Below are 20,518 nucleotides of genomic sequence, written 5' to 3' on the forward strand. Positions count from 1 at the left end.
TGTCCTGAGTTTGCGTTCTGTTGCCGTGGTAACATTATTGTTCAGCAGGTTCTATTTTCTTACCACTCGATGACGCTGTTTCCCAACATTCTACTCAGTCGTCAAACGCTTGTGTTCTATGCTCCTGAATTTTATAAGACTCAGGGAATTTTGGAGTTAGATTGCTTAGCATCAAATTGCCCGGGACGTCTCATTTGTTTACATTGGGCACGGAATAATACTTGATATGTTATTATAGCACAACTGACCATTTAACGGTATGGGCCAGACCACCACTGACAATTCTATGATATTTGTACCCATATGTGCATAGTCCATGTGCTCCTCCATATAGGCAAAAAAAACAGAGAGTGAGAGGGTTGATATTGAGGAAGTATTTATATTTTCTCATGTGTCCAGTGAGGGTCAATAGTTTCTCAAGCTAAAGGTCTTTGCAAGTTGATCTGCTGCCCACAGCCTTTACCCCAAAGAGGATTTGTGCAATCCCCTTGACACCTCACCTTATTGACACCCAGTGTACTGAAATGTCCTGGCTAACTCAGGATACTGTAGAGCGCGTTGTGATAATACTCAGATTATGCTAGCTAATCGATATGTCTCTATTACTCCTGTCCATGTAATCTTTATCAATTTGATCTGAAACGCAAAACTGATCCTATATTAGCACTCTGACTGTTGAGACGCTTTATGATTTCGGCCCTGATTACATTGATTAAGAGTTAAATTGGCAACATCTACTCTTGGAATTGTTAAGATTTTTGAAGAAAAAACATTTTTTTTATAGAAGTGGCAGTGGCTTAATTTCTCTACCTACATTTTTTATTTTTATTATGTTATGGGTAAAGTTTGAAGGGTTGTTCAAATCCTCACAAATGCTTCTGACAGGACTGGAGTTGTGCCATGCTGGTCTTGTGTTAATAGTGGCCGACAAAAGTCAGACCGTCAGTTTAATACTGGTGTTTTGTCAAAGCTCACACACACGCACAGTCTCCATTTTTCCCCCTTAATTTAATCTCCAATAGATTTTAACATGAACTGGATGGTCAGTTATCATGGTCAAGTCATATTGTCAAAGGTGTTGTGAAGGTGGAAGAGGTATATCTGTTATAAAAATATGCTCTGCTTTTTTGACACAAAGATCAACTGCTCAAGTTGTTCAGGCTATGAATTTGTCCCATCTTGATCACTGTCCGTTAATATGGTCAGGCGCAGCAAAGAAAGACCTAGTAAAGCTGCATCTGGCCCAAAACAAAGCAGCACACCTTGCTCTTAACTGCACACACAACGCTAACATCAACAACATGCTAAATAATTTTTCATGGTTGAGGGTTGAGGAGAACTGACTACTTCTGTTCTAGTCTTTTTTAGAAACATTTGTGTGTTGAAAATGCCTAACCGCTTGTACAGTCTGTTTGCAGACATCCTGTACATACCCCACCAGACATGCCACTATGGGTTTCTTCACGGTACCCAAACCAAAGACAGATTGAATGAGTCACTCAGTTATGTATAGAGCCATGTCATCGTGGAATGCTCTGCCACCAGAGGTTACTCAGGCAAAAAGCAAGTTTAGCTTTAAAAAACAAATAACAGCCACTTTGTGTCACAGCACCTCTCCTCTTTCTAAAGATCTACTTTAACTGTACTGTATATAAGAATATGAATACTACTCGCTGTAAGCTATCAGTCATAGTTAGTAACCGTCAATGTATTTCTAAAGACAAAAAGGTTTCTACCTGGAACCTAAAAGGGTTCCTCAAAGGGTTCTTTCATAGAGAACGCAGAGGAACCATCCTCAAAGGGTTCTTTCATAGAGAACGCAGAGGAACCCTTTTGGAACCCTTTTGTGTATATGCAACAGTGTATATGCTACAGGACATGTGTCACTGTTTTAGCCCTAGATGGCTCGATAGAATATAGACTGTATGTTTTTGTTTCTTTGTTACATGATTTTCTGTGTTTTATACTGGATCTGCTTCCTTGGCTAGGGTCTGCCTTGGCAAAGAGATTTTAGATCTCAATGGGATTCTTTGAATAAAGTAAAAACATATATTTAAAAATGCATGTATCATTTCAACTTATTTGTCAACATATTAACACATACAGTATATGTCACTGTGACATCTTGTCCACACCATGTATGTTTTAACATGTATGGCTACAGTTTTCCACAGTTGTTCAAATGTACCATATCCTTTGGCCTGTCATTAAGGATACAGTTAGTTTAACACATTAACCAACATTTTCTGGCTCCAAATATGATCGCTATCCGGTCCCTCAAGGGCCAGGAAGTAGGACAAAGGCAAAGTGACTAATCTGTGGCTCAACGCCTCTCTCGATCCCCCTCTGCATCCCTCCGGGGTAACATCCATTAGGGCAGAAAACCTTTTAAAACGTTTTGCAGCGGAAAGCAAAAATTATAATTTCTTAGGTAATCTCCCTGTTTCAATTATGTTGCAGTCCTTTGACGACAAATGAACACGGCCCAGGTCTAATCCAGGGAGTGACCCGGAGCGGGATGACGATCACAACAGGTCTCCCAGCTGTTTGATGTGCGCATTAGAAGGTCAGAGCAGGTCAGCCATGGCCTGCTGTTTGCCTTCCAGACAGACCAGACAGGCTGGCACGTTGTACAACACGGTATTACATTCACACTAATACATTCCTACCAGCCAGACCCCCGCTGACAGACTGTGACAGTGGTCAGGTCCCATACTGTGCACTTGAGCTGATGAGGGAGAGAGTGGTACTGGTAGTGATGTCAGTTGGCCTCAGGCGGTAGACTACAGTACAGAATGATATACTGTATAGAAATATATTCATGTAGAAGAAATATATACTGTAGAAATATTTTAATGTAGAAGAATAGACATTTGCTTATTCAAATGTATATTATTTCCTCCAAAAAAAGAGATAATGAAGAAAATATTTCACCTTTCAGGTAGTATAGGTAATGCACTGTATTCTATCCACTACCAGCAATATATCAACGGCAAGAAAAAGCAAATGCGTCATTTTCAGGATCACAAAGATATTGTTGGGGAAATTCTTACAAAGGGGCAGTCAATCTTATATGAATCATTGTTTATTGTCAGAGCGCTGGAGAGGTTCTAACACACTTAATGCACCATAGTGTGTCAGAATCTCTGCTGCGGCCATCCCAGCAGTTGTCTTATATACAGTGCCTTGCGAAAGTATTCGGCCCCCTTGAACTTTGCGACCTTTTGCCACATTTCAGGCTTCAAACATAAAGATATAAAACTGTATTTTTTTGTGAAGAATCAACAACAAGTGGGACACAATCATGAAGTGGAACGACATTTATTGGATATTTCAAACTTTTTTAACAAATCAAAAACTGAAATATTGGGCGTGCAAAATTATTCAGCCCCCTTAAGTTAATACTTTGTAGCGCCACCTTTTGCTGCGATTACAGCTGTAAGTCGCTTGGGGTATGTCTCTATCAGTTTTGCACATCGAGAGACTGACATTTTTTCCAATTCCTCCTTGCAAAACAGCTCGAGCTCAGTGAGGTTGGATGGAGAGCATTTGTGAACAGCAGTTTTCAGTTCTTTCCACAGATTCTCGATTGGATTCAGGTCTGGACTTTGACTTGGCCATTCTAACACTTGGATATGTTTATTTTTGAACCATTCCATCGTAGATTTTGCTTTATGTTTTGGATCATTGTCTTTTTGGAAGACAAATCTCCGTCCCAGTCTCAGGTCTTTTGCAGACTCCATCAGGTTTTCTTCCAGAATGGTCCTGTATTTGGCTCCATCCATCTTCCCATCAATTTTAACCATCTTCCCTGTCCCTGCTGAAGAAAAGCAGGCCCAAACCATGATGCTGCCACCACCATATTTGACAGTGGGTATGGTGTGTTCAGGGTGATGAGCTGTGTTGCTTTTACGCCAAACATAACGTTTTGCATTGTTGCCAAAAAGTTCAATTTTGGTTTCATCTGACCAGAGCACCTTCTTCCACATGTTTGGTGTGTCTCCCAGGTGGCTTGTGGCAAACTTTAAACAACACTTTTTATGGATATCTTTAAGAAATGGCTTTCTTCTTGCCACTCTTCCATAAAGGCCAGATTTGTGCAATATACGACTGATTGTTGTCCTATGGACAGAGTCTCCCACCTCAGCTGTAGATCTCTGCAGTTCATCCAGAGTGATCATGGGCCTCTTGGCTGCATCTCTGATCAGTCTTCTCCTTGTATGAGCTGAAAGTTTAGAGGGACGACCAGGTCTTGGTAGATTTGCAGTGGTCTGATACTCCTTCCATTTCAATATTATCGCTTGCACAGTGCTCCTTGGGATGTTTAAAGCTTGGGAAATCTTTTTGTTTCCAAATCCGGCTTTAAACTTCTTCACAACAGTATCTCGGACCTGCCTGGTGTGTTCCTTTTTCTTCATGATGCTCTCTGCGCTTTTAACGGACCTCTGAGACTATCACAGTGCAGGTGCATTCATATGGAGACTTGATTACACACAGGTGGATTGTATTTATCATCATTAGTCATTTAGGTCAACATTGGATCATTCAGAGATCTTCACTGAACTTCTGGAGAGAGTTTGCTGCACTGAAAGTAAAGGGGCTGAATAATTTTGCACGCCCAATTTTTCAGTTTTTGATTTATTAAAAAAGTTTGAAATATCCAATAAATGTCGTTCCACTTCATGATTGTGTCCCACTTGTTGTTGATTCTTCACAAAAAATATACAGTTTTATATCTTTATGGTTGAAGCCTGAAATGTGGCAAAAGGTCGCAAAGTTCAAGGGGGCCGAATACTTTCGCAAGGCACTGTACGTCTGTCTATACACAGACAAGTTATATTTGCATGATTTAGCATAATTATATCATCATTACAGTTTTGTTTCATTCATGTGACCGACCAATACTGGTTCATAACATGTGACAGACCAATACCTTAAAAGGCTTTTTTTCTCTAAGCTGAGACCTTGAAACCCGAGATATCTTTCGTTCTCAAAACAAGGGCTGGGCGTACTGCCAAATTGCAGATACTGTGAGGATAAGTGAGGATTTGTTCAATCAGTCACTTGCATGAACACAGAAATTGGTTATTAGAACAGCCCATGAATAGAACACAGAAATTAGTTATAAGAAAAGCACATGCATAAAATATCCATAACAATATCTGTTTTCACTCTCCTCTGACAATCATGCGGATACAGCCACCAGTTTCCCAGGATCACTCGCTCCCGCCATGTGTTTCTCTCAGAAGGTTGAAGTGACTGAAACAAATAAACAGGCACGTTCACGCGCATTCTAATGGTTTTTAAACACTTCCTGTCTGAGTACGCCTGGCTGCACTGGTTAGCCTACATTCTTCCTGAGTGTGGGTTCCTCTCTTTGTAACTGAACTTGAATCATGTTTGTTCAAGGATTGGTGTCTAGAAGTACAGGACATACTGCTGTGTATGATGTTCGTCAAGTTCATTCACTATCAAAGAACTACACAGTTGTAGTGTTCAGTGTTTTGCTGCATCAAAATTGCATGGACAGAGAGGATGATTGTAACACTGTAATAACAGTAGGCTATATTGTAAAAACGTTATACAGAATATTCAGTCTTTCCAACAGTTTCATAGCCTACATAATGAGAACACTGTGTTGTGAACTTCTTTCGAGGAAAGCAAAATCGTTCCATTGAAATGTGTTCAAACGAATTCAAATAAACTCCCAAGAATTGACTATTTTCACAGCCATATCCAATATCCATCCATGATCAATTATTATTTTGCTTTCTATTGGGAGTCATATGAGACTCCGGTAAATAGGCTACATTGTTCAACATCCCAGTCTCCTTTTACCGCAACAGTTATCTGCTCTTCAGGCGATGGGTAATAAGGATGAGAGGAAAACTAGGAAATTACTGTCTTCCTTTACTAAACATCACACATGTAGGCGCACACATCCTGATTGACATATTCAGAGACCAGCCTCCACGTACTGTTGGCCAATAGCGGCGCAGAGCTGGGTCGAGCCTTCAGATCCAACCTCTTATTTTAACTCATATAACACACACACCAGCAGTCATGTGACGGTAATATAGTACAACTCTGCATCGCCGCTAGTCAGTCTGAACGGTGCTGCATGGCAAGTCTCAAGGGCAAGGCATGCATTAGAGAGAGATTCCCCAACGAATGCAAAGGAAAAGTAAATACATTGGAATTAAACAGGGATTTGTACATGCTTGATGAATAAGGTAAGATCAGAGATTATTTTCCCCCGCATATTTTCTTTGGGAATATATTCTGCAAGAGATATTGGGCGTGCGTTTCTCCTCCAGCCTACCACTATATGCCGCAGCACACTGCTGGACAAAAACATGTTTACGTTGGAACATTGGAGCTGCGCTTTCTTACGCGTTCTATAGCTGCTGGGATAGGCAAAATATGTGCTCGTTTGCTTCAAAACTATAATCTGTAGATTATGAGTTATGATCAAATGAGACAAGCAAATGTTTAGAAATGTGTATTTTCTGCCAATAGTAGTTTGAAAGGCAATTGATTTTCAATTGATTTACATTGAATTGAAATGTAGGCATATAAGCTTATTTTTGTTAAATCTAGTTTTATACGTTTCTTATTAGTAATTATACAGTGTTTATTATTGAAATAGCACGTAATTGCATGAACATAATTTGCACATGCGGCTTTACTAGGCAATACCAGTGGTGTCCTGTCAAAGATATGGCCCGCGGGCCGGATTCAGCCTGCAAGTGGGTTCAATCCGGTTCCAAACAATACTTTAAAATTACTAAAACCAGATCGAAACTGTGTAGAAATGATAATGGACTTACATCCATACAGTTTCTTGACTATGTCTAGTTTATAATCACTGAAATGAAAGCTACAGTCAGGGAGCATCAACAATTCCGAAAACGATGAATAAAGGACTGTTTTTGGCTAATTTTGACTGCAAGGAAATACAACACATTTTCAAGGCTGCCCCCCCCTGAACCTCATTGAAGACTGAATTAGGCCCCGGGCAAAATGAGTTTGACACCCCTGAGAGATTATAAAAGCATTAATGTATCTAGGTGAACAATATATACATGGTCAAGCAGAACAGATGAATGGAGCAATTATGCACTGGATATGTCGCAATATTTGCGTGTCGTTCCCATTCAAGTGAATTTCAAGTAATTGGAGTTGATTTATTGCGTTTTGCATGTTCTGTAAGTAGCTTGCAGGTGATTTATGTACTATTTGGATTGCTCAGTGCTCTTGGCTGCCCCACACAGTGCTTTATGTTAATCCTTTGACAGTTCCTTTGGTGGGTTACTGTCGGTCACTGAGCCAAGAGCCCAGAGAAGGCGAGGGTGAAACATCCATGCTCAGCTTTGCCTTTTCTTGACAGTGTTGCAAGTAACAAATTAGTTACAAATTAAAATAAAGAAATTCCTTGCAACGTTTAGAATCAAACAATTAGAATAATTCAATATAGTAAAACATTTGTTCAAATGAAAGAATATCCAATAAATTCATTCAATAAATAAAATGCACTAAAAACCCATTTAAATGTAAATGTGTGAGACAAAAGTGTGCTTTGTCAGGAATAATTTACATTGTGTGATGTCATCAAGTTATTTTCAATTATGTTTACTCCTGAAATACAAGTAAAGGAATGTGATAGCCAATAGCCGCATAGCACTCTGGGAGTCACTTCATCTCTCACGCCAACCGCGATCGAACTCGAAATGGAAACATGCACAGCATTCCATATTTTTCATGTGCAAGCTAGTAACTGAGTGGCTGAAGATAATTTGGTTCACAGATGGTGCATTGGAGATTCATGACTTGTGATTAGGTCTTGGCTATCTGTAATTTTCCCTGTAGGCTCTTGTCTGCTATTACAGTGAAAATCAGTTTTAGTAACCTTCTCTCTCTTCTTATCTGCTTATTTATGTTTGTCTAGATATACAGTATCTGGGCTGGAAACCTTGGAATTTAAGACTTTTTCTACCCAAGTTTTTTTTATCTTGAGAGAGAACAACAGGTGTTCTCTATCTCTCTGCGAAGCACGACCTTGCTGTGGTGACCCATTTGTGGGTTTATTTGGTCCCAGTCTCCCGACAACAAGAGGAATAACCCTAACAAACTGCTGTATCAGAAAGACAAATTTCAACACAAAGTGGGAAACATTCTCTTGGCCCCTAGCCAGGAATGGTGGATAACTTCCTAGTGAGCGGCGAGGACACTTTTTTACCATACGGTGGCTCCCCACCGGCATACCGCCTGTTGGACATGGTGACGGACGGGGGGACCTACCATGTGATGCCTTCGCCCTTCTCCGAGGATGACCTGAGCGAGTCGTCCAGCCCTCGCTCCTGCTCAAGCCCCGACTCCCAAGTCCTCAGTTCCAGCTATGGCAGCAGCTCCAGTGCCGAAAGCTCAGACAGCATCCTGGACCTTCTGCTGTTCCAGACCTCCCTAGGCGGGGCAGGGACCGGGGCGGCCATCCCCATGTCACTGCCCACCTTTCTGTGGGACTCACAGAGGGACGCGCCATCCCACCCCCACCCAGAGGCCTTGAAGGAGGAGAGCGTGGACTTCCCGGTCTGGTCCTTAGTGGACATGGAGGAGCCGTCCTTCCATCCCACCTTAGAGGAGATAGAGGAGTTCCTGGAGGAGAACATGGAGGTGGTGTCGTCCATGAAGCAGGAGGCCCAGGAGGGGGCGCTGGGGCCGGGCCTGGAGGAGATCTTAGGGCTGGGGGTGGGACTGGAGGTGTACAGGGAGTCCTCATCCCCAGGGCCAAGGCTGGAGCCAGAGGCCAAACATTCAGACCAAACTGTGCCGACCGCAAATGCTGCCACCGTCACCGAGACCAAAAGCACACCAGCCACATCGTCACAGGAGTACAACGAAAGCCCGCACAACGACGTGTTCAAGAGTGGTTCATTATCCAGCAGGCCAGGATCAACACAGAGCTGTGAAAATGGTGGCAGCGCTGGAATTCCGGTCATCTTGCAGATCCAGCCCATTCAGATCAAACAGGAACCTGGTGCCACGGTTCCTCCTCCTCCGCCTCCTCCCACAGTTGTCCAGCCTCTTCCTCAGTCGGCATCGGACATAAAAATTGCCCAGCTGCTGGTCAACATCCAGGGGCATACCTTCGCCCTGGTGCCCCAGCTGCTTCCCTCCACCAGCCTCAACATCTCCTCTAAGTTTGTGCGCATCGCACCGGTGCCCATCGCGGCCAAGCCCCTGGGCCTCGGTGAGGTGGCGGTCGGGGGCCAGGGCCATGGGCTGCTGGTGGGGGGCCAGAAGTTCCAGAAGAACCCGGTGGCGGACCTTATCAAAATGCATAAATGCACTTTTCCCGGCTGCACCAAGATGTACACCAAGAGCAGCCACCTGAAGGCCCACCTGAGGAGACACACGGGGGAGAAGCCCTTTGCCTGCACCTGGCCGGGCTGTGGATGGAGGTGAGTGGGTGCTCACTGACAATGATGATGATGTATTTCTTTATGATTATGATGATGATGATGATGATAATGATCATGATTTATTGCTTTATGGATTTTCTATGTCAAAAAGCTTCCGGACGTTCAACGTAGTAGACATACCTATAGCAAGCTTCCACCGTTGACCACATAACGTGATCATTCTTCCCAATATATCGAAATAGATCATCTCAACACACTCGCTATCGTAATTGTATTTGACAGGTGTCAGGGTTTTGAAGCTCAACAATTTAAGACGTCGTTATCTCGAGAGATTTGATCAACGTTGCTTTATGGTTATGGCAGGTTGTTTAAAGAATGCTTAGGGGGTTTTGAGTGAGAGACCAGTCAGTGAACACATGCTTTCACAATCATGTGTGAGATATGGATTATACCCTATTGTTACCGTAAGGCCTTTCTGGACGCAGTGAGGTAATTATATGTCTGTCCACTATACAGTACACGCAGGGTGTCATGTTCCTCAATGGAAGGAAGCCTTTGCACCACAGACCGTGGCTGGCACCCGAATTGACCTGTCTGATGAGGTCATCAATTAGCCCCAGCGAGGGGCTTAAAGTGAGATTTTACAGGATCCACAGGCTCCATTACTTATTTGTAGAGGCTCATTCTCTCGCAGCACCAAGCTAGCCGATGAGGCTCAGTGTTCATGGTGCTAAACATGGAATTGAGTTGCTTGTTTCCTTATGGCTATTTGGCTGTCACTCAACATGCTATTTCTTTATTCCAGTGCCATGATTCATTCGCCACAGTAGCAGTGCTGTGAATCATTATACATGTGTCTAGCACTAAGTGATATTTCCCCTTGTGGAGTAGTTGGATACCACTTAAAAGGAAGAAAAAGTCTTCAATAAAGGAACACATTTGGGGCGGCAGGGTAGCATTGGACTAGTAACTGAAAGGTTGCAAGTTCAAATCCCTGAGCTGACAAGGTGCAAATATGTCGTTCTGCCCCTGAACAGGCAGTTAACCCACTGTTCCTAGGCCGTCATTGAAAATAAGAATTTGTTCTTAACTGACTTGCCTAGTTAAATAAAGGTAAAATAAAAAATTTGACTTGCAGTACAGCCCACCATGGTCATCTACAGATATAGTCAGAAAATAGAAAGCAAGGAAGAAATCTATATCATATTATTTTTTTGTTTGCCTTCTTTCTCTTCTCCTCATCTGCTTTTCCAGAGCTATTGCAGTCTTAATGGCTGTCAGGCTGCGTTCAAAGTGTTAATTGGAGGGTTGTCAAGAGACATTAACATGTTCCCTCAGATTCACACTTTTTTCAGGCAGAGAGATATCTGGAATATGTGAGAATGGCGGGGGTGTCATATTTCTGCTGGTGTAAACTAAAACTGAGCCGAAACATGTGGGTCGAGGTCACATGGGCGCAACTCGGGCGCCTCCTGTTCTGACTCGACAGCTGTGCAGGATTGTGCATGAGTAAGAGTGTGTGTGTGTGTGTGCGTGTGTGCGAACGTGTGTGATTGACTGTGTGACTCTTGCCCCCAGTACAACTGGCTGATTCCTGAGGACACAGGGTCAGGCAAGAGAGTGACAGTATCAGGTGAAATTGGCTTTCTAAGTCAGGGGAAATGTTATCCATATGCCCTACACAGACCTCACTAAGTACAGGTGGCTAGAAGAGCAGGGACAAGCCAACACATGGACAAAGTAGGGATCTGTTAGTGGTGTGAGTGAGTGAGTGTATGTGTGTGTAACAGAGTGCATTCTGTTCTGCCCTGACCAGGGATCGAACTAGCAACCTTCTATACAACATCACACGCAATTCAACCATTTTAGCCATTAGAGCAAAAAGACTAGTTTGTCACTGTGTGAGCGACAGTTGTGTCATGGAAGGTGTGATGTCACCAATGCATTCCAGTCAACATCCTACAGATGACTTTGACATCCCCTACACGTACAGTACGTGTGTATGTGTTTATACATGTATGTCAACACGCACCATACAGCATGTTAGTTTGTAGTGCTGAGTGATTAGTGCTTTTTGAGGTTGGTGTGATTATGGTTAGATTGTAAAAAAAAAAAAAATCACGGTTTTCTATTTCGGGTTTCAATCATTTTTTTTAATGTATGTTGAATGCTGTAACAACACAGAATAAAACAATTAATATAAATCCCATGGTGGTAGTGACTGCATATTATACTGCTCACTTATTAACCATCATTTATTCATATTATTTTAATGAAATATTTTAGCTGTTGTGTAAATTACATTTGTTTTATTTGATGACTTTATTATTTAATTCCAAATCATCATCTCATCTCCATAGAGCTGCTGCCTATGCTGTCTGACAAAATCACTATTTTAGTAGTTCTTCAAAGTAAATAAGGCATACTTTAATGACTGCTGAATACCAACTATCAATCACTTAGATCATCATTTTTCTTCAGGTAGAGATACCTCGCGACGCAACTGCTCTCTATCCCTCTCAATCGCAAGTTCTTCTGTCTCTTCCCTGCCTCTCCCTCTTCCATGACTGGCCCACACAGACCGGAAAAGTAGGCGCGCACAATGGGTTGTCATTGTAGTTAATTACCAAGTTTTCTGCACTAAACTTGGTAGAATACTGGCCTGTTGGAAACTACAATTCCCTACTACATCGCACAGTTCAGGCTTGATCTGATTTCTCTCTAGAGAAATTGCTCATTGAGCTCGCAGAAGAAAAATAATAATAATTCAGAGTTCAAATAATTTAACAGATTCTGGTAATTACAAAATGTTGGTTAATCGCTCAGCACTATTATTTTGTATAGAATCATTACATATTTCATTTAAAAAAAAACATTTTAGTAGATGCTCTTATCCAGAGCAACTAGGGTAAAATACCTTTCTCAAGTGGATATCAACAGATTTGTCAACTAGTCAGCTTGGGATTTGAACCAGCAACCTTTCAGTTACTGGCCCAATTTTCTTAATCACTAGGCTACCTGCCTCGCTCCCTCCCTTATATGCTCAATCGTTCATGGACTGCAGTCCAATTCTTCTCCTCTTGCACACACTGAGGAATCGATATTCCTGAAAAGGGTACTGCATCAGTCAATTTATTTATGTTGACTTTGGCATCAACTTGGCAACCTGCCAGTGGCCGCGTATTTGTAATGCTGCAAGTCTGTTCCAGTAGATGAGCTCGGCTGCAGCAGAAATCTCTCTAGTAGTTATCCAGGCGATGCATCTCAGCCCAACAAAAGGGGTCTTGTCTGGACACAAAAGACAGGATTTAGTTAGAGTGGAGGCAAGACGGTGGGTTGGATGAAGGGGGGGTATAGAGAGAGAGAGAGAGGGAGAGAGAGAGTGAGATAGAGAGTGGGCTAGTGAGAAAGGATCAAGAGAATGAGAGGGAGAAAGAAGGAAGAGCAAGAAAGAGAGAGATTGTGTATGAGTAAGGGGCCTGTTTTGTGTGAGGGGCCTGTTTTGCACACAATCGGGCTGAGGGAAACTAGTGTGGAAGTGAGACGAACAAAGGCTAAGCACTGAATAGTTACCATGACTGTGTGATAGGAACGTCTAGGCTGGCAGTCTGCTTGAAAAGGGAGAAGGATCGGGGTGAGGTTTCTGTGCTAAGGCTGAGACTTTTACAGTTGGACGGGGGGACATGCATGCATACACTCTTAGGAAAAAAAGAGTTCCAAACGGGTTCTTTGGCTGTCCGCATAGGAGAACCTTTTAGGTTCCATGTAGAACCATTTGTGTGAAAGGGTTCTACATTAAACCCCAAAGGGTTCTACCTGGAACCAAAATGGGTTCTTCAAAAGGTTATCCTATGAGGACAGCCGAATAACCCTTTTTAGGTAACACCTTTCTTTTCTAAGAGTGTACAGACACACATGCAAACAGGTAAGGGAACGCATGCACACCTACAGAATTCACCCTTACGTTCACATAGTCTCGCAGTATTTCTCTCTTTCTCCCTCTCTTTGTCTTATATGTCTTGTATGTGTACACACACGCGCACAGCAAAATCCAATTAAACCTCCCCATATTTTCTCTGGAGCTGACATTGATATCATAGCATCACAAGGCCAGGGGCACTCACACTCCACACACTGTTATTCCACTGCTTCCAGTCAGTCAGTCAGTCAGTCAGAGGAACGAATTAGGGGGACTCCCTGGGTAGGTGGGTGGGTGGGGGGGGGGGGGTTATTCTCAGAGTAGTGCGCCTACACACGAGGCACGAGAGGACTGTTGAGCAGGAAGGGGCCAGAATGAGAAACAACCTTACTGTACACACGACTGACTATTCAATAGCCACTACCATTGGCAGTACTACTGTAGTAGAGCTTGTGTCATTTTGTGTTCTAAACGTGTGCTCTAGAGTCATACTCTTGTATTATTACCCTACTGTTATTAATAACAAATAGTATTATTTTATTACTATCATCAGACTGAGCCCTTATTTTGAGAGTCACGGCAATAGCCCCTCTAGAGTGGCCTATTTAGTGTCCTACTAAGCTAGCAATCTGAGTCCAAACCTCTTTTCTCCTCGTGGTGTGGGGGCTCATGTTTTATGTGTTTGCGTGACAGATAGTAAAGTGGTTTTTATTCGACTCCTTGAGCATTGCTGCTTAATTACAGGCTCGAGATTGTATCCATTCATCATCATGTCAGCTCTGGCTGTAACATCTGGGAGACTGACAGAGCTAGGCTTGGGAGAGATTGCTGCGAGGCCAATAGTTGTCATGCCTTAACCTTGATCATGTGTTTCAAGCTGGCGCTAACTAGTTAACACTGCCACATAAGCATTGCTTTAAGCCTATAGCCATGTACAATTGTACGAAAGCTCCAACTACTTAGCATTCCCTAATAGGATTTCGCCAAGGTTTATCCTTGGGTTTTAAGCTAGCGCTAACTAGCTAGCGATGATCTTCATAGCACTGGTAAGGTCATGTGTTTAAATTAAGATAGCTTTAACCTTTTTTGCATTGCCTTTGCACCCCCCCTGCCCAAAAATGTTTTCATCTGACCCTCCCCTTCTACTGTAAAATAGCACCCTCCCCCCTCATAAAGTTAAATCAAAATAATGTTTGCGACCACAAATAACAAGCGACCCTGTGTTTATATACGTGGATACAACATTGGCACTTCAGCATGCTTTTGTGGAACAATCGATGCCATGCAGGTGCTACGGGCCAGAAGGTTGAGGGTTCGCCGACCACCACAGATGAGCTCGCTCTCGCCGTGTCTGTTTCATTACAATGCAATCAGAGCCGGCTGCGTACAATGATCAGCTAGGGGGAATCAGATTTATAATTATATATAATATATGCAACAGATTTTCCACCAACAGGTTTCTGTGCAAATGCACCACACAACCAACAAACAAAGCACGTCAATATCATGAATTGCTTTTTTTAACACCACAATAAATAGACTATGTCAATCTCGGCAAACAGAAAATGAATCCCTCCCTTACCCAGTATCGAGGGTTTGTCATTAAACGTTTTGGTGTTTTGTAACAGATGTATGTTTCTAGTCATCAATTGGTCACTGCACAGTTTGGATTGATTGATTGATTTTATTTGTCAGTTAAAAAAATACATACAGGACCAGTCAAAAGTTTGGACACACTTACTCATTCAAGGGTTTTTCTTTATTTTGATTATTTTCTACTTTGTACAGTAATAGTGAAGACATCAAAACTATGAAATAACACATTTGGAATCATGTATTAACCAAAAAAGTGTTAAACAACGTCGATTTTAGATTCTTCAAAGTAGCCACCCTTTGCCTTGACCTAGTTAAATAAAGGTTAAATAAAAATTAAATAAATAAAATGACAGCTTTGCACACTATTGGTATTCCCTTAACCAGCTTCACCTGGAATGCTTTTCCAACAGTCTTGAAGGAGTTCCCACATATGCTGAGCACTTGTTGGCTGCTTTTCCTTCACTCTGCGTTCCAACTCATACTAAACCATCTCAATTGGGTTGAGGTTGAATGATTGTGGAGGCCAGGTCATCTGATGCAGCACTTCACTCTCCTTCTTGGTCAAATAGCCCTTACCCAACCTGGAGGTGTGTTGGGTCATTGTCCTGTTGAAAAACAAATGATAGTCCCACTAAGCACAAACCAGATGGGATGGCATATCTCTGCAGAATGCTGTGGTAGCCATGCTGGTTAAGTGTGCCTTGAATTCTAAATAAATCACAGACAGTGTCACAAGCAAAGTACTCCCACACTATAACACCTCCTCCTCAATGCTTCACGGTGGGATCCACACATGTGGATATCATCTGTTCACCCACACTGCGTTTCACAAAGACACAGTGGTTGGAACCAAAAATCTCAAATTTTGACTCATCAGACCAAAGGACAGATTTCCACTGGTCTAATGTCCATTGCTTGTGTTTCTTGGCCCAAGCAAGTCTCTTCTTATTATTGGTGTCCTTTAGTAGTGATTTCTTTGCAACAATTGGACCATGAAGGCCTGATTCATGCAGTCTCCTCTGAACAGTTGATGTTGAGATATGTCTGTTACTTGAACTTGAGCAATTTCTGAGGCTGGTATCTCTAATGAACTTATCCTCTGCAGAAGAGGTAACTGGGTCTTCCTTTCCTATGGTGGTCCTCATGAGAGCCAGTTTTATCATAGCGCTTTAAAAGTTCTTGAAATTTTCTGGATTGACTGACCTTCATGTCTTAAAATAATGATGGACCGTTGTTTCTCTTTGCCTATTTGAGCTGTTCTTGCCATAATATAGACTTGGTCTTTTACCAAATAGGGCTATCTTCTGCATCCCTACCTTGTCACAACACAACTGGTTGGCTCAAACACATTAAGAAGGAAAGAAACTCCACAAATGTACTTTTAACAAGGCACACCTGTTAATTGCAATGCATTCCAGGTGACTACCTCTTGATGGTTGAGAGAATGCCAAGAGTGTACAAAGCTGTCATCAATGCAAAGGGTGGCTACTTTGAAGAATCTCAGATATAAAATACATTTTGATTTGTTTTTTTGGTTACTTCATGATTCCATATGTGTTATTTCAAAGTTTTGATGTCTTCACTATTATTCTACAATGTAGAAAATAGTCAAATAAAGAAAAACCCTTGAATTAGTAGTTTTTTTTTAGATGTTTGGGGCTGCTGGTGAACCAGGCATAATCAAAAAGATACTAGAGTGGTGCACTTGCCAGCGTCTCTAGGATGTCTATCTCTAGGATGTCTGTAGCCATCCAATTGGCGACAGATTTTCATATGAATATTCAGAAGTCTTCATTATAAACAATATGCTATTTCAGTTTCCTTTTAGAAAATTTGGCGTCGGACAACATGACAGGAATGATTTGAATCTACCAGACTTTTGAGATAAGTAATGGACATCCATATGCATTCAGATCCAACCTGGCGCAGCCAGCGCCATCCATAAATGAGGGATTTGAGCTCTAAATGTATCAGGTTATTGCATGCGTAGGCCTTTAGGTTTAAGGAGTTCACTGTATGATATTCAGATTTTAATAAATGTATATATGTAGCCTATATAAAGGAAGAGAAGCTTAGGCCTAACCCCAGAGAGACAGAGATATGCCGGTGGCGTGCTATCACAGTAACATATATTTATTTATGTCAGATTCTTTCATTTTTGATCCAAATATTTTGTATAAAGATAAGCATAGGCCTCTTCCTCATTTCAAGTTCAACTGTCGGAGTCAGTCTGCAGTAGCTAAAGCTTAGTAATAGCCACACCATACCAAATCTTCACAGATGTTTTATTAGGGTAATATCAAAAGTAAGTCAAGCCATTGTTTATAGGGAAAATACAAGCAGAAGAGTGATTGCAAACCAGGGGAAAAAAAACGCACCTGCCTCCCCTCTGCCCAATAAAATAAAATAAAAAACCTCCCTAAAGCAAAAAAATAAGTTGGACATCCCTCCCCTATTTTGCACCACCCCTCCCCCCAGTAAATTTCGATCTGTCCCTTAGCTCAGCCTAGCCATGTGTTTTAAGCTAATTATTTAGCATTGCTAGCATTACTTTTGGGCACATCCAGCTCTATAATAGTCTGGGATATTATATAACTAGCAAGGCTTGGTGAGATGCAGTAGGTCTTGCAAGAAAAGGGAGAAGCCCAGATTTACTGCAAAATAACACACTGGTTCAAGCAGACGTGGTGTAGCCAGTCACTTATTATGGTATACACTGCCCCAAGACTGCCAAAGTCAAAACATATCGGCTACTTGCTGTAAAATGACTTTTACCATCACGACTGTACACAAATCTGTATATCCTACCATTTCGGAATCACTGTCTCAAACATTTGACAATAATATGGAATTAAACTAAAACCAAATTCTCTTGTCTGTACTATGTCAAGGAACATTTAAAATATGATAAATGTTTTTTGTTTATCATGTTATGTAAACAATAATGATTTATTCTATTCTAAAATTATTGACATCTCTCTCCTATCTGTGTGTGTCTCTCCCAGATTCTCACGGTCGGATGAGCTGTCGCGACACCGGCGGTCCCACTCAGGGGTCAAACCCTACCAGTGTCCAGTGTGTGAGAAGAAATTTGCCCGCAGTGACCATCTATCAAAACACATCAAAGTTCATCGCTTTCCCCGAAGCCGGACGCTGCGCACAGCAAACTGAACCCATCCGGATCACTCTTCAATGGACATAGACCAAGGGAGCACGGAATGTGTGTGTGAGATGTGAATATGTATGTGTGTCAGAGTGTGGTATGAGTTTTATATATATATATATATAGATAGATAGATAGATAGATAGATAGATAGATAGATAGATAGAGAGAGGTTTGTGTGTGCCTTGCCTTTTAGCAAAATATTGTGCTATAATTTATTGTAGAAAGCAAAAACAATGAACAACCATGTGAAACCAACAAATGACACTTACCATCTTCTCATTAATCAACACATCTTGAGATTCTTGTTGCTGTTGGTGCTTTTGCATGTTGTACTCTTTTTATTTGTTTTTATGTTCAGTCTTCATCTTCTATTTCATTAATAGATAAGATAAGCTTTTTCATTTGAGGTGAAATGTATAATTGCTTCAGTAACAGCCTTCTATTTTACCTGGATATGACTGCCTTTTATCATGTTAAGAGCCAATGTCTTTGACATTCCTCATCTGTCAGGTTAAAGTTTTCCTGGAACTTTCTCCAAGTCAGGTTGAAGTTTCCCCAGAAACGTTGTCCTTGTTTTTTTTCATTGTCACTCATAGCTCATTGACAGAGAGGGTAGAGAATAGTTTACTCATTCAGCACACTGTTTATGCAAAGGGAGGAGCAGAGCCTATTGTCAATTCTGTACATGAACTACTGATAACAAATAAGCTACTGGGACTCTCAAGTTTCAGAAAAACTTCACCCGCTCAGATTCTGATACAAGGTGGGTGAAAGTAAAAGAATGGCAGAGAAAATGCAAATCGAAAAGCAAAAAAAGAAAGAATTGTGCACGGTAATGATTGTTGATTGTTTTACGTCTAAACAGGCCTTCCAGGCAGTGTTGTGTATTTTTTGGTATTTTTCGTGTAAGTGGCTCAAGCCATTTGTTAGACACTCGTCTGGCCTTAATCCACAACAGCATCCTTACCGGGGGAGAAAATAGTAATATAACAAGTTATTCATCACAGTTTTATGGAGAAATGGTGATATGGTTTGAGAAAATGAGGAAAGGGAATTGGAAATGTATCACCCTTTACTCGCTCAGCATACACGTCCATTTTGCTCTCCGTTTTACAGTTGACACAAAATCTGCCTCAACTCAACTACCCAACCTGATCTGTTACTGGAATACCCACAAGCCTATGTTGGCATGAGGTCATCATGTATGTGGATACTACTACACCACGGTGCTGAACACCCAGAAGAACTGCTTTCTGGGAACTGTAGTCACAACACTTATTTAGGCCATGACACAGTCATTACTTTTGATGTCCTGTTTTCTCTTGAAACTTGTTTGTTATGTATGCCATGGCCTGTTGTGAATATGTATGGTGAGAGAGATACCGTCCATGCAGAGTTCATGTACTGTTCGCAGATTAAAAAGCAGGGGTACACAATATTGTACATCATTCCTTTCATTCAATTTTTGAATTTTTAATGCTTGTTTAAACACAGGTGTTTTATCGCATCCTATGAATGTATGTTAATACGCAGGAGTGTACATAGCTGCATCCATGCGAAAGACACAGAAGACTATAATAACATATCTTAAGTCTGTGGTTGTGATGATGTCTAGTGGAACCCCTAAACGTGTACATAACAGAACGTTTCAGTACATATGAATATATTATATATTTTTTCTTTGTTCTACCCAAGATGCATTTACAAATAAAAATGGAAACAATCCTGTGTAGATTACTCTCTATTATTTCTGCTCATTTTCTCATGTGAATTTATTAGAGCAAAAAATCATCAATGTTTGGAGATAACAAATCATCGTTTAACAAAATATACAGTATCAGTCAAACATTTGGACACAACTACTCATTCAAGGGTTTTTCTTTATTTTGACTATTTTCTACATTGTAGAATAATAGTGAAGACGTCAAAACTATGTTAATAACTTCTTACTGCTGAAATGCCGGAAACGGGATCCATTTGACAACAGCCAGTGAAAGTGCGGGGCGCCAAATTCAAACAACAGAAATCTCATAATTAAAAATCCTCAAACATAGAAGTATTATACACCATTTTAAAGATAAACTTGTTGTTAATCCCACCACAGAGTCTGATTTAAAAAAGGCTTTACGACGAAAGCATACCATGTGATTATGTTAGGTCAGCGCCGAGTCACACAGCCATTTAACAGCCAAAGAGAGGAGTCACAAAAAGCAGAAATAGAGATAAAATGTATCACTAACCTTTGATGATCTTCATCAGATGGCACTCATAGGACTCATGTGACACAATACATGTATGTTTTGTTCGATAAAGTTCATATTTATATCCAAAAATCTCAGTATACATTGGCACGTTGTGTTCAGTAATGTTTTGCCTCCAAAACATCCTGTGATTTTGCAGAGAGCGACATCAATT

General features: G+C 41.3%; 1 protein-coding gene across 2 annotated transcripts; it reads left to right on the forward strand.

Annotated features, from left to right (window-relative positions):
* The first annotated feature begins 6,066 nt into the window (after positions 1-6,066).
* Positions 6,067-19,833, forward strand: LOC139370731 (Krueppel-like factor 15). 2 transcript variants are annotated; one of them, XM_071110394.1, is made up of 3 exons: positions 6,067-6,233; positions 7,949-9,461; positions 17,943-19,833. In XM_071110394.1, exons 2-3 carry the CDS (start codon positions 8,197-8,199, stop codon positions 18,106-18,108), a joined length of 1,431 nt encoding a protein of 476 aa, XP_070966495.1. In that variant the 5' UTR covers positions 6,067-6,233; positions 7,949-8,196; the 3' UTR covers positions 18,109-19,833. The 2 variants fall into 2 exon arrangements, with proteins under 2 accessions (XP_070966495.1, XP_070966496.1); XM_071110395.1 differs by lacking the exon at positions 17,943-19,833 and adding an exon at positions 16,755-17,121.
* The last annotated feature ends 685 nt before the right edge of the window (positions 19,834-20,518 follow it).

This window comes from Oncorhynchus clarkii, chromosome 17 (assembly GCF_045791955.1).
Source record: "Oncorhynchus clarkii lewisi isolate Uvic-CL-2024 chromosome 17, UVic_Ocla_1.0, whole genome shotgun sequence".
Taxonomy (NCBI): Eukaryota; Metazoa; Chordata; class Actinopteri; order Salmoniformes; family Salmonidae; genus Oncorhynchus; species Oncorhynchus clarkii.

What these genes read in the sequence shown, in the direction of transcription:
- LOC139370731 (XM_071110394.1), top strand. Translation starts at nt 8,197, where the DNA reads ATGGTGGATAACTTCCTAGTGAGCGGCGAGGACACTTTTTTACCATAC. An exon ending in TGGCCGGGCTGTGGATGGAG is followed by an intron (nt 9,462 to 17,942) that starts GTGAGTGGGTGC and finishes TGTCTCTCCCAG; the next exon opens with ATTCTCACGGTCGGATGAGC.